The sequence below is a fragment of the Necator americanus genome, chromosome III (genome assembly GCF_031761385.1).
Source record: "Necator americanus strain Aroian chromosome III, whole genome shotgun sequence".
In the NCBI taxonomy this organism is placed as follows: domain Eukaryota; kingdom Metazoa; phylum Nematoda; class Chromadorea; order Rhabditida; family Ancylostomatidae; genus Necator; species Necator americanus.
The window spans coordinates 34,407,880-34,422,498 of record NC_087373.1 but is presented as its reverse complement, the minus strand read 5'-3'; the positions used below and the strand labels follow the sequence as shown (position 1 = coordinate 34,422,498).

Here is a 14,619-nt window from a genome sequence, read left to right as displayed (position 1 = left end):
TGAAGAATTTCGCACATGAATGAATCGAATCGAGCGACCATGGGTCCACAAATTGACCTCAAGAATGTTTTGAGGTTACGGTGGCCGCCGCTGGCCTGTATCCGATTTTTCCACGGCTAATGGCTGCATGGCACTGATTTTGTGAAATCATCTGCTTGTTTCATTCATTTTTTAATGGAAGTCATGAAATGAGATCAAACATGTTTTTGTTATCTTAGGTTCTTCCTTTTGTTCTCTTTTCCCTCCGTTTGTGCACTATTTCCATCATTGAACCTCATTCGACGCAACGTTTCTGTAAAATTAGTACGTATCCTTGTGTTTATTGATGGAATTCCCGTGGTTCATCTTATTTATATTTTCAGTTTAAATACATGTCGTTAAAAGAGTGATAGAACGGGTACGAATCACGCCATGGACGATGATGGCAGCGGAACCGGTGGTTCACTAGGTTTGCGGCTTAATTTTCCGTTTTTCTCTTTCCTCACAAACACATGCTAGATTTATTCCATCCAGAAAAAATGATAATTTTCTTCTCGGATAACTTTGGGCTTTTAGGTGGTCTAGGTTATTGGAAGCAGAATCTTTATCTTCTCCAAGAACGTGCACCTAAACCAGTTCCTGTTCTATGCAATCGAATCATAGAGAACCGACCACCACAATACGGAGACGAGTTTCATGGCTTGATCGACAGAGTCGAGGTTCTTACTATTCTTTTCTACATCCTCCAGTTTTTCCTGTTGGAAGAGCTACAGCTCATTGTCTATAGCAGAACTATTTTGATGCGTGAAGTAGAGTTCAGTATTTCGTTACTGGATCAGAGTAAGGAAGATTAGATATTGCCTGGAGATCAAGAAATGGTTCCGAATAGGTTCTATTTGTGATTGTTCCATCAAATAACATTTCCATGGGAAATCGAAGGTTTTCGGGGAGGTAGATGTGAAGTAGTCCTCCATCTTCGTGTACTTTTCAGGCGGATCGCATGCTAATGGAAGTTGGCGAAGGTGCTTTTTTAGTTCGGGAATCTCGAAGATCTCAAGATGCATTCACACTTTGTATGATGTTTGACGGACGTGTTCTTAATTATAAGGTATTTCATCATCTTTTTTTTCTCCCTTTACCATCTCCTTTTTTTTTTGTTCTTTTTGTCCTATCAAAATTCCGAGTTTCTTCAACATTTGCAGTTTTCCACCGATATTTGCGTTGGCTTGAAAGGTTTTCCTTGAATCTTTCCAGTTTTAGCGTAGTGAACAATACCAACGTTTATGAATTCGTTTTTAATATCCCTTAGAATTTTTAACATCTCTTTTTTTAATTTTGCTGTCAAATTTTACAAATAATTCAGCTACATTCATAAAATTCACTACTGCTTCTATTTCTTCTAGAGTTGATAAAAACATACCACAAATACGTCGGGAATGAGCTTCATCAGAATTAGAGCATATTTCAGACTTTATTTCTTGCTTACTTCGTTTGTTTTGAAACAGTTCGCTGCGAATTTGCCTCTTCTAAATTTTCAGTTATATTATGATGGTACTCACTATGTGGGAGAGAAAAGATTTGAAACTATGGAATTATTAGTTGCTGACGGCTTGATATCAATGTTTATGGACAAACATGCTTCGGATTACATCAAGCGAATGGCGGATGAAGCAATTTATGAACACAGGTTCCTAATGAAATTATATTAGGTTATATTTTAGGAATAGTATGTTTATTATTCCATGACCTTCTTTTTATCTAATATTTTCCTCTGAAACCTTTTTTAGCCCTTACATGCAATATACAAAAACCGCTGAACGAAAACCAGTAGCACGATCGCATAGTTTTACTCAACATACTTTCAAGATGCCTCATTATTGTGATTACTGTAGGAATTTCATGTGGGGTTTAGTGCAACAGGTAGGAGACTACCTCTTCAGTTATCCTCAGAAGTTGGATAGAATTGAGATCCTGATTTTAAGGGTGTACGTTGTGAAGATTGTGGTTTTGCTGCACACAAGCGATGCTCAGAGCATACATTGCCGGATTGTAGACCAGAAGCTCGATATGTGAAAAGAATGTTTGCTGTAGATTTAACAACATTGTGTCTAGCACATTCAACGCCGATACCGCCCGTAGTAACAAAATGTATACAAGAGGTATGTTTTTTAAACAATATGATTGTCTTCTATACTTCACAGGAGCTCCTGAATAGGAACTAATTTTTTTTTTGGGTTAGGCTTCCCGAATTCACTTTATTCTTCGGTTTTCATTCGACTTTATGACGATTTTATCACTTATATCATTTTATTTTCATTGTTTGTAGTATTTATACATTGATATTCATTTGCATTTATTACACGATTACATTCATTCCTTTACACTTACATTTATTGCACGATTTGCATTTATACACTCTATCTCTAGAATAATGTCACGATATTATCATCGGTCGTGCCTGTTATCTGAATTCGAGACCATTCAATCCTAGGATATCCGCATTTCGACAGAAACAACTAGCTGTTGACTTATTCAGCCTATACAAGATTGAAAATACTAGAATATTAACTCTGAAGCCGTCCATCTCTAGGTTGAAGCACGTGGACTCAATGTTGAAGGTATATATCGTGTATCTGGGTCCCATGATCACATGGAAAAGTTGAAAAGACAATTCGATTCGCAACAAGCCGTTGATTTGAACCAGGTTTGCAGTAGACGTACTTGCTAGATTAAATTACTAGAAATTTAGATGTATTTTCAAAATTAAGTCTCTCAATTCCTTTTTTCACCGCTCACATTGATCAGGTGGATGACATACATACAGTATGCGGTCTTCTCAAGCTTTACCTGAGGCTTTTACCGCAGCAACTCGTCCCGTTCAGTGTCTACAAAGCTTTACTGGCGGCCTTCGCCAATGCCCGAAGTGTTCATGAAAAGACTAGGGCCTGCAGGTGAATTCGAACCATTATTACAGTTAACTTCCGTTTGTATTTTTTTCTCTTTTTGAATTTATTACGTTGTTTAATTCCAGAAAGGCTTTGGAAGAGCTTTCGGAAGCTAATGCAGTTACGTTGAACGCTTTGTTGATACATCTGCGAAAGGTAATCATTCATTATTACATGTATTAACAATCAATATACATTAATTTAATGGTGTCGGTTTCTTTAAGGTAGCCGAACACAGTGCACAGAACAAAATGAGTGTCGAAAATATCTCGACAATATTTTCACCTACATTGTTCTGTACCGGTGCTACTCCATCACTGCCACAACAACAACATATGCTATTGCATTTCATGATCCGAACACCACGGATAGTCCCATATGTGTGACGTTATACGGTTTATTGATTGTTTTTTTTTGAAGTCGCCTCCTATTTAAGCATGATTTCGTAGCATAATATATTAGCTAACTACGCTTTAATTACTGTGCAACACGTTTTTGCTTGGTACTATTGCGCTTCGCAGCTAAAGAGGTGGAAGATTCTTGCTCGCATTTAAAGGTTGAAGAGCTAACACGCAAATTGTTTCTTATTGACGCTCATTCGATTTTTGGGTCCCATTTAAGTGCTCACTTTTCGCACCCCTATTCATTGTGCAAAAAGCTAACATAGCATTCTAACTAATTGATTTCACTTGCATTGAGGTCCCAAAATATTTTATATTCACAAAATTTCAGGTTCTTATAGGTGGCACAGTTACTTACGCTTTCATATACACTTGTAATCTCCATTTTTCCAATGCTTGTCGGGCGACCAGCGATTCATCGAATTCAACAAATTTGTGACGGCCATGCAGTTTATCTTCATGTCGTAGGATTCCAACCAGTTTCCTTTATTTTTATGATTTAAAAATTCCGTTGCTTCAAATTTCACCTTTTTGTTTTTATTCGCGAGTAATAGAAAAATTATGAGGAGAATTGTTGTATTCCTCACGAACTTCATATCATCACTATATCTACGGTGCATTCAGGAAGATCGAATATTGATCGCCAGTTAAACGTCAGCTAGTCCACTGAAACCAGTGTGTTAACGAAATCTTACGGCATCTCTCTTAATTTCGGTTGTAAATTGGCAAGTGCGCTAAAAATATTGTGACGTTAACGTGGCATTTCAACGTGGTATTGACACATCAAAAACAAATGTCCAAATTTGAGATGATGGTTACCTTGTTCTTTGTCCAAACTGTCTTATATTTTCTGTGTTGATTCAAAAAATAGCCGTTTCCAGCAAGAAAACAATGTCTTAGTCTCATATGTTTCACCACATGCGGCAATATCCATTTCTGTCCAGGTATTCTTAGAAGAGTTTAGCCCTAATTACCAGCTGAACTGAAACGCTCTCTTCATGCGACAAAAGCGACTGTGTTCGTGCTAGGACCTAATTCGCTAATTTAATACAACTGGTAGAATTAGTTAATTTGAGTAGTACAAAACAAACGTATAGGCTGAGTGTACGCAAGGTCAACGCTTACGGTGATTGGTTGAATATCTATGGACCTGACCAATTAGAACCCCATACAGTACCTATCTTTATCCATGCACTACTCTTTTCGACCACCTAAAACATGACATGCGAGCTTTTGGATTCAGTATGTTATATTTGTTCCAAAAATAAAAGGATAGCATAATCATCATAGTCACATTAATGTTAAAAAATCTGTTTATGATAGATGAATAATCGAAAAACACGTTTCGCTCGAATTTTAACGTTAACATTAACGACATGTGATTTGCTGGTCGCCGCTAGTTTTCTCACGTTTTTTACCTCTTTCCATTGCCTTTTCCGTTGATGTTTGCCCCCGAAAAATCGTTTGCCACCTCCAACTGCCACTATTTCTATTTCTATTTGTTCACGTATTTATTCAGTTGTTCGAAATAATTTGCTTTATAGTGGTTTCACATGTTTACTTTCTTGATCTCCTTGCCACAATTTCTAACCGCTGCACTGTTCGAAGTTTTATTGATTTTCATACGATTGTAGATTTGTTTTCCTATATAAATTTTCACAATGAATGGAAAAACAGGGATAGAATATTGTAGGTAATAACATACTGGCAAGTCATAGTGAGGTCACAACAAGCACATTTCTAAAATAAATATAACACTTATACACATTTGTACAATGACAACAAGAGGTCTACAGATAATTGCATGAATATCGATCGATCACCGCTAAAAAGTGCTTCTATGTACTATGTAGCCTGAGCTACCCGTAATTTCATTTCAATTAGAAAGGATTCGGCAGTGTCGCTGCTGTTGACACAAAAACCGACTTAATCTGTGTATAGTGTTCGATAGCCGCGGTACCATTTTCACGTCCGAATCCTGAATCATCGTAGCCGCCGAACGGAACAAATGGTGCTAAAATAGTTGTTAGTTTAGTACTCGACTAGTTTAGAATTAGCTGGTCGATTTTTGTCGACTTTTTATAGAATAGTATGAAAATGTCGTCATTTTAGTGATGTGTGTCTCTCTACTACAACCAATTGTCGTGGTAAAACGACTACGAGGAACCTGATGGTGTTTTCTTATCTTTATGATTCACCAGATATCAAAAATTTTGTTAGTTACTGCTTTCATAACTACTTTCTGTTTCATTTCTATGACACTGGTTTTCAAGACTAGCCAGCCCCCACCATCCAGCGAATCTATCACGACCGCTTTTTGATTACTGCACACTTGGAACCATATCCATGTTGGAAAGTATAGTAGAGTCAAAACAACATGTAGCACTGTGCAGTTCCGTAAGCGATTGCACTCGAAGCGGCACGGTGGAGTTAGGACCCGTAGGGTACCCTTACTAGCACCATCCATCGCTGGAGTTCACGATGGTCCCATGTCGATTCCAACCGCCATCCCCACAGCGCTTTTTCGAGCGCAGCCCCCTACAGCAACTGCACCATTCTTCATGACATTTTGACCTTTCTATATATATATATATATATATATATATATATATATATATATATATATATATATATATATTCTAGCTACTGTAGTAGGTATAAGAAAAAGATGATGGGACCTTTTTTAAATGACTCGAACGTATCAGAAGTGAAGATACAATCAACCTCAAACAAACCGATATGCGTAGCTCAAACTTTCTTCTTGTAAATAATGGGTCAAGACTAGGTCATTCAAATGAAAATCAAAAACAATTAAACCATTGATAAAAATACTCACAGACGTCGTTGAAAGTGTTCACATAGACATTCCCGGCATGTAGTCGATCAACTATGGAATGAGCACGTGCCAAATCCCTAGAACATTACCACCGTAATGTCGATTAACAATTTCATCGAAAAATTTACTCACTTTGTAAAAACTCCAGCGGCTAGACCCATCGTTGTATCGTTAGCAATATCTATAGCCTCATCGTCCGTATCAAAAGGTATCACAAGAAGTACCGCGCCGAATATCTCCTCACTAGAGAACCGTTAATCAATAAGGTACTGAACCACAATCGATTTGTAGAGAAGTTCCTATCACTTACCGGTAAACAGCCATTTCCTTGCGGATGTCCGTAAGAACACATGGGGATAGATAGAAGCCGTCTTCAAGGCCGGTAACCTGTACCGCATCGCCGCCGCAAACGATCCGTGCGCCATCCGCAACGGCACCTGGCATCGTAGAAGTTCACGACGCACAATATAACCTAGTAATATTTGTCTATTTCTGTGGCATACGGCCTTGGCGATGGAAAAATGGGCTATCGGTGACTGCCGCAAAAAGAATGCAAAAATGCAGTGAATGAACTGATATAATTTAAAAATATACCATTGATTTTGAATTTACGGCCATTAGAAACAGCAGATCTGGTAATTGGCAAGAAAAAATTCCTTCAACTATTGAGGAGCGATGGAGTAAGGAGAAACGCATTGAGGGAATTATGAACAGAGGTATCATAAATTTTACAAGAAATTAATTCGCTATGCCACAAATACGAGTTCTATGAAGTTTTCTTCGTGATTCAAGAGATTTTTAATTTGAAATTTTTAAACATATTTGCACAGTAGTCCTATTGATAGAAACACATTATTTGATTAGTACGGCGATTAGAAAAATAAAAATAAAAACTTGTAGAACTATGCTCCGCAACACATGTGAGCATTGCGGCTGCTCTCCATAATGACAAAGTAAATAAATGTCAATTCCTTGACATAAATGAATAAAACAAATGATTTTGTAGCTCAAATGATCCGTTATCGAATAAGATATATCTGGCAGAAGCTCTTTTAGTAAGATGAATAAAAGCCACTGTTTGTCTATTCGCTAACATTTATTCCTTATCTGGATTGTGCCTCCAGTCAAAGAACGAATGCCATCAAAGAGTATATCCTATCATCCCAAGTGTAACTGTAATAACTCGTCCTTAGTCAACGTCAAGTCAAATGTGAGATTTTAAAAAACACCTCATATACCATATCCAAAAAAAATAGATAATAAATATCCTAAGCAATTATCCTTAAACTAACTAACCATCAATGTATTTTTTGACACGCTCCATATGTTCGCGCGAAATATGAGCGCCAACTTTCGTGTCTTCTTCTAGCGGATCTCCAACGCGCATAGCAGACGTCTTCTCACGCAGCTTGGCGACGAAATCAGCAACTATTGATCGATGTACCAGTACCTACGATTGAGATCCGGGACTAAGCTAGTAAGATGATAAATCCACCAACCCGGGAAAAGTCATGCAGACGACACAACACCACTACTACCCCACACCACAATTTTATAAACTTTATAATCATGCTGTTTACAAGATCGAGGAAAAAGCAAGGGTTTGTGGAATGGATATAATTATTTACCTTACTGGCATTTGAGCATACTTGTCCTTGGCTATAAAAATTCGCCATCATTGCGCCAGAAACAGCCGAATCGATGTCAGAGTCATCCAAAATGATTAGCGATGACTTCCCACCTAATTCCAGTGTCACCGGCTTAACATTTCTGGATGCACAACCCTAAACATTACATTCTTGCATACATACCTTACGTTATCAGCTAGAAAATGCGCACTTTGCAGGAAATAGCAAAGTTGCTGCAACAAACCTGCATGATCTTTTTCCCCGTCGGCACACTTCCTGTGAAAGAGATTTTTTTCACCAGTGGATTCTGAATAAGAGCACTGCCGGTTTCAGCACCACCCTATAAACGGAGCATAGTTTGACAAATGAATATGATTTTAATTGATCGGCCGCTTACTTGGATGACGTTGTAGGTCCCCGATGGAAGTCCAGCCATATGCAAGATCTGACCGAGCAGAACTGCTGACACAGGTGCTAGAGGACTCGGCTTGTAAACGACTGCATTACCACAAGCTAACGCTGGTGCTACTTTCCAAGTACATGTTTGGATTGGGTAATTCCATGCTCCTTTAAAATAATAGTTTTTTTCTTACGTAAATATTCAACAAACAAAACCCTCGAAATCAGAATTCTTCCAATAAATATTCCATTTAAAGATGTAAAAATGATCTAAAATTTTCAATATTCGGGGGACGGTAAACACGATCATGGAAAAACTGCAGCATCTCTATACTGGGACCTTGCGACATCACTTCTTAGGGTGGTGTGGGGTAGGGTGAAGTGACTGCACGAACGCTATTTAGCAATTGCAAAACCAGACATGCACCGATGATCGAGCCTTTGATTATATGGATCAGATCAAATTTATAACTTTCAGCAAGCATCTTCATGCAAAATGATCAACGACATGTGACTAAGACGAAGCTGAATTACAGCCGAGATAACCGGACAACTTGTAATTTTTCTGGGTACGTAATTCTTATTAGTTGCATTCTCTTCAGCAAATTTTCACAGCTTGCATCTTTCCCTTCCTTTAGGTGTGGGAGAGTCCCTCTACTCTCATAAATACAATTTATAGAACGACAGCAAACGAACTAGACTGAAACTAATCCTTTCTTTACTGAACTCACGTACAACATACCTCACACCTCCAGAAACATACGATATTGCAATACAGCAACATTGTTGGGTCTAAAAGAAAAAATCGCAACGAAATGAAACATTTTGCAAAATATGTACCGCACGCAGATAGAAATGCATCTCGTTTCTACCACATTCATCAAAATCCCACCACTGAGCTGCTAAGCAACCCAGCTACATTTTACAATCAACTACGTTTTTGCGTCTCAGGGAAATCCTAACGTGTACATTATGTAACGCATAATGTCAAGCACAACACAACTAATAAAAACTGTTTGCCGTAATCATTACGTAGACAAAACATGCCACTGACATTCGATCGAGAAGCTTATACTATCAGCTCCAAAAAAGTCACATAAAGGATTCGAGTGTTATCATAATTGTCAAAGCGTGACAATCCACAAGCAGTCACCGAAAACCGATTTCTACTCACTGACCATTGCTGAAATATCATACTTCACTTGGTTTATTTCAAAAATGTTAGCTGAAAAAAGTGCTACTCATTCAGAAAAAAAAACTAAAGAAGAATATCAAAAACAGTGGTGAAAAAGTGAAAAATTTTTTATTCAACAAGATATGTGACGGTTAGGTTAAGATTTCCTATTGTTTTTCATCCATGAAGATCAAAAGTGAGAATACGACATAGTCGGATCAGAACTAATTGATGCTCGGTGCAGTTGCGTAAGTGGCTGCGATCGAACCGGCGCGGGATAGGATCGAGACGGAACCATCACCAGCTTCACAAGAACTGGTGTGGAGCTGAACTTATGCTAGCGAAGGTCTCCCATCGATCCCAACCGCTCCGGACTAACTCACCGCTTCCGTCATGGCCGCTTACGCAACTACAACTACCGAGTTTCCGCTGGTTTTGACCCGACCACAGCATCTATGGAGAATGATTGATCGTGAATAGCAAGCAATTTTCGTGTGTCAACAGTAATTTTTTTTTTCTAAACGAGGAGTACCTAATTGCTACAAAATATTTTTTTTCTCATCCTCATTAGGCGAGTTGCAGCTTCTTGTGTGTTGTATTAAAATAAAGGATAAAAGGATAAAGTTACTGGCGTATCAATCCACTCAGGATGCGCCAACGCGTTTTACTGGAATTCGTAATCGTTGAGGTTTTGGAACGAGTGTTGGCCTATACAATGACTTGCGGGGCCCAGCCGATGATCAAATCAATGTTTTTATCCTCCCAGACAAGTCTGGTACCAATTTATCGACCCCGGAGGGATGAAAGGCTTAGTTTGCACAAGGACGGTTTCGAACCCTCGATCGTGTGGCTACAACGGACCTCTAACCGACTGCGCCACACCTGCCCTGTATCAAAATAACGAAGTGTTAATTCATGTATATTGTGTTCTTATGAGATATAACACGGTTCACAGTGCAGAAAACTTCATTTTATAGCAGCCTAGGTCTGCGAACGAACGGCAGCGCTCAACATAGCACTACGGTGGGACCGTGGCATGAAATTATGGCAATGTAACAAATGATAAACATAATTCAAAAGGGATTATGGTACTGTGCCACCTACAGAATGATGCTTCTACGCATGATTAATCTAATGATTTTGTAGTTGTCAAGATGATGATGTCGTGACGTAGTTTGTATTATACAGGGTGACCTCGGCATCAGCTCCTTCCTTTGAATCTTTTCTAGAAGATGTAACACTCCACTAGCAAGTTAATTACCCGTAATCGAAATTATGGGGAAAATATACCATTTATTAAAACAGTAACAACATAATAACAATTAATATTCAAGTAGTAAACCTATCCTAACCTATGCATCCAACCACTCCAAGCGGTTCGCGTTTTGTGTAGGCAAATCGATCGCGACTAAGCGGAATGTGCTGTCCTACAAGCGATTGACCTAAATTCTCATTGTTAGTGTTATCATATGGAGAATTATGGCAACAATATTGTCGTACTGGCCTGCCCCTGCGTAATAACTAAAGGTGTCGATACAACTGAGCACATCCATTCGAGCTTCTGTTATCGGTTTTCCATTATCAACACATTCCCAATGGGCAATTTCTTCGCAATTCTTTTTAAGAAGCTAATAAAAAGAACAATGAGATTAAAGAGGAAGATAGAGAAGTGAAAAAAAAACGCTAATATATCTCTAGCTAACCTCAGCAGTTTTTCTCAGAACAGCACCACGTTCCAGCCAACTCATTCCAGACCATATCGGTAGTGCCTTGAAGGCTGTCTCAACCACATTCGATACATCTTCCGCTGTGGCAGCATGGCAGTCCGCTAATCTTTTTCCTGAAGAACGAGTTCAAAGAACACTCAGTCTTCCTTGCAGCAGAGAAATATATGAGCAATTTAGCTTGGAATTCAACCTGTATTCACAATTGATCATTTCCTCGGTGAACAAGCAACAAGTTGTAAACATAGTACAGAACAATCAAAGTCCTTATTTTTGTTTATTTCACTCATTTGATTCTCATTTTTACAAAACTTTCCACCTACCAAATTTCATCATTGTTTTATCCTACTTCGAGATGCTTGCTGTTCGATTGATTGTTTTTCAAATGTGAGTTCTCTTGCTTTTTTTTTAAAGTAACTACTAAAACTCCTATCTATTTTAAGACAAAAATTAGTGTACTAGAATGCACTGGTCACAATGACCTTATGATAATAATATATTATCAAAACCGACACAAAATAATCTGCTGTTCCACTAGGAAACCTCTATTGATGCTGGAATTTCCGTCTTTTTGATAATTCTAAAACAAGTTCGCGGCGGATGAAAAAAGTTGATCACAAGGTTCAACACGGCTCACAAGTGGACAAAAATGGATTTCTTGTGGATCAACAAACCAAACTCTACTGGTTGTTTCGTACTGCGTCAATTTTCTGATACGCTGCCTCAAAGCTGGAAATGGAAAAGCAACGTAGAGTCCCACGACTTCGTTGTAAGACCACACATTTGTGCTGAGCTTATCCAATAAAAATAAAACGTGAGGACTAGCTCCGCATTCATTAAGATAAAGTAACTTCCCAGCTTCAAAACCGTCAAAATATCAATAATTCAAATGAAAAATTGCCCCTATATTCATTGATATTCCAATAATTCTTTACACGTGTTTATCAATGATCTTCTTTACAACAATGGACTATTACTTCAGCACCGCAGAAAAAAAATCACAAGATAACAACCAGCTCCTCAGGAACTGCACGTAATCGCAAACTAAGTCAAGAAAATGTTTACGACCTACACCCTATTCCAGTTGGGAGTTAATGGTTGTTAAAAACATTATCTAAAGGACTAAAAAGATAAGATTAGATCAACGCGAATGAACTGGTAAACAGAGTACTAAAACACAGTTACACCCTTATAGCATGGTGCACCACCACGCCTTACCATGGGACGTTAATATGGATAAGATCTCATTTTCAAAGTAAGATACCACCGAAAACCGAATAACAAGTTTAAATGACAACTCATTTAGAAAGGAAAAGAAACCTCAGACACTCACCACTTCTTGGCTCAACGACGCTGAACTTCTTGCCAGTATTGAAATTCACTTGAGCACCACCGACAAAGTGCAGCGCCTCCGTGACACCTTTACTATCAAGCATACACTTCTGAAGGTGTCTGGTGAGTCGCATCTCCAATTCGGGTGCTCTGCGAATTGACGCAGGATGAGATCCAGGTTCATCTTGTGGGACAGGTCTGCCCCTTGTCTCATAGTACTCTTTCCAATACTCCAAAATTTCCCCATTTTCATCTTTAAAATTCAGTTTATGTTCGGGGAATTCAATTTCACCATGATACGCTTCGGTTACCAGTTGACTACAGTAGTATGATTCTACACCATCGGAATTTATACAATCTGGTGAGAATAAATCGTTATAGGGCATGCCGATTTTTTTCTCCGCGTATTTAGCTGCTCTGATTTTTGCCGACTTCTTAGCTTTTACGTATACGATTTCCACTCGATCCGGCTCACAATCAGCGACCATGTCAATTACAGTTTGATAAAGTACGCCGCGCGGTAACGCGTGCACGACATGGTTGTCGTGTACGATTATCCCTACATGATAGTATGGAGACGATGCGGCGTCAGATACTGCTCGTTCGAACGCGCACGAAGTGCTGTTTTTCGCTAGGAATATCAGATCACCGACCTCTGCTCGGTTCAGATCTGTTTCGTCCATCTGTTTTCTGAAACAAACGCAGTAGGTCATGGTTGCGCAACCAGCAACAAATAAACTCGATAAAACACCACGAAATATTCATTTGGCCTCGATATGAACAACCACAAAACGAAATCGAGAAGTGATCCGATAAGCAAGACACTAGATGACAAATAGCACTGACCTTTGGAACGAGTTGCAAACCGAGAACAAATAGAACGACAACGATGTCATAAAACGAGGTCACCGGTCAGAAATAAACGATATCCCAGCAACTGCATAGGTCAAACAATAAACTATTCTTTCGACAGTAATCTGGGAAAGCTACACGTTCCTATGATGCAAAATGGGAGGAAAATCAGGCTAAAAAAACGAGAAAGTTCTCAATTTCTCAATAACTAAAGAGAAAAGAGAAGTGCGCATAAAAAATATGGCTGGAACACGCATCACCTTCTCTACATGACCTCGGAATAGAATTTCCCACTTTCTAATCCTTACAGTGAGCAGAAATGTATTGTAAGTGCATAACCCAGGAATTCCAGTGCACCCCAACCACCCTTATTGATCGAAACGTTGTGGGTGCCAAACGAAAATCGCAAAATGCACTCTGCAAAATCCTATCAACACAAAATATTCAAAGTGTAAATTTTGAAATTTCCCGCAAAACAGGAACATTGTCATCCTAATAACTATCCGAACTTTGCAAGGCGCAGAGGCAGCCAACAATTGCAAAAAACATAGAACTTCGTGTAAAAAGGGAGGGAAGGCTACAATGAAAGGTCGCTGACGCTGAAGAGGCAAAATTTTCGGGATACCACGATCATGACATCGCTGTCACTCAATCTTCCTCGTAAAACAATGATAAATAGGCGGTATAGGTGAATTCTATAGAAGGATGACTAGCTAGAACTTTCTCTTCTCACAACAGATATGATCGATAGAGCAAATATCACACAACTTATAGTAGTCACTAACGCCACGCACTTACTGGTACCGTAAATTGCAGTGAAAACAATGATGACTATCTGTAAAGCTATAGTATCACGTGTTAAACCTCGCTAAAACAATATTTTTGTATAAAAATGGGTGAAAAAAAGCTAAAACCAGACTCTAGAACCATATAAGGGGACAATACAGGGGAACTATCTGGACAAAAAAATCCGGAAGAGCGACGCATATAGCCGAGAACAAGAAACTCGAGTTAAGCTACCAGTTAAAATAGCGTACCGGAATAAATGCAATTATGCGCTTAACAAGTCTTTGAAACTGGTTAATTTATATTCTGAAATCTCAGAAATCTCCGAGTTGTGTGCTATGTTTGGAAATGGATCCGTGGACCTCGATCGAATCCGTGCAGTTAAACAGGCTTAATTTCACAGGAAAACTCCCAATTATTCTTAAGCAGCAATGGCAATTATGCAAGCCATACATAGGCACATAACTAGTCATTATGAAGTAGTGTACAATATCTAACACACTTGGAGAACTCCAAAAATTTTAGCTGAAAAACGACGCCGTTAAAATTTTCTACGTGTAATC

At 38.7% G+C, this 14,619-nt stretch overlaps 2 protein-coding genes across 3 annotated transcripts; one reads left to right on the top strand and one right to left on the bottom strand.

The window, feature by feature from the left end:
- Positions 1 to 411: 411 nt before the first annotated feature.
- RB195_011894 (uncharacterized protein) lies at positions 412 to 3,764 on the top strand (the record flags this gene model as incomplete). 2 transcript variants are annotated; one of them, XM_064193498.1, is made up of 11 exons in its annotated part: positions 412 to 448; positions 556 to 698; positions 971 to 1,087; positions 1,518 to 1,666; positions 1,767 to 1,899; positions 1,962 to 2,138; positions 2,570 to 2,683; positions 2,785 to 2,930; positions 3,011 to 3,080; positions 3,149 to 3,304; positions 3,657 to 3,764. In XM_064193498.1, 11 exons carry the CDS (start codon positions 412 to 414, stop codon positions 3,762 to 3,764), a joined length of 1,350 nt encoding a protein of 449 aa, XP_064051081.1. The 2 variants fall into 2 exon arrangements, with proteins under 2 accessions (XP_064051081.1, XP_013294549.1); XM_013439095.2 differs by lacking the exon at positions 3,657 to 3,764 and having other exon boundaries at positions 3,149 to 3,310.
- A 1,441-nt stretch (positions 3,765 to 5,205) lies between these two features.
- RB195_011893 (uncharacterized protein) lies at positions 5,206 to 13,101 on the bottom strand (the record flags this gene model as incomplete). Its single annotated transcript, XM_064193497.1, has 12 exons — positions 5,206 to 5,339; positions 6,162 to 6,238; positions 6,294 to 6,404; positions 6,472 to 6,598; positions 7,458 to 7,611; positions 7,790 to 7,945; positions 8,034 to 8,129; positions 8,187 to 8,356; positions 10,715 to 10,804; positions 10,867 to 10,990; positions 11,066 to 11,202; positions 12,420 to 13,101. 12 exons carry the CDS (start codon positions 13,099 to 13,101, stop codon positions 5,206 to 5,208), a joined length of 2,058 nt encoding a protein of 685 aa, XP_064051080.1.
- Positions 13,102 to 14,619: the final 1,518 nt, after the last annotated feature.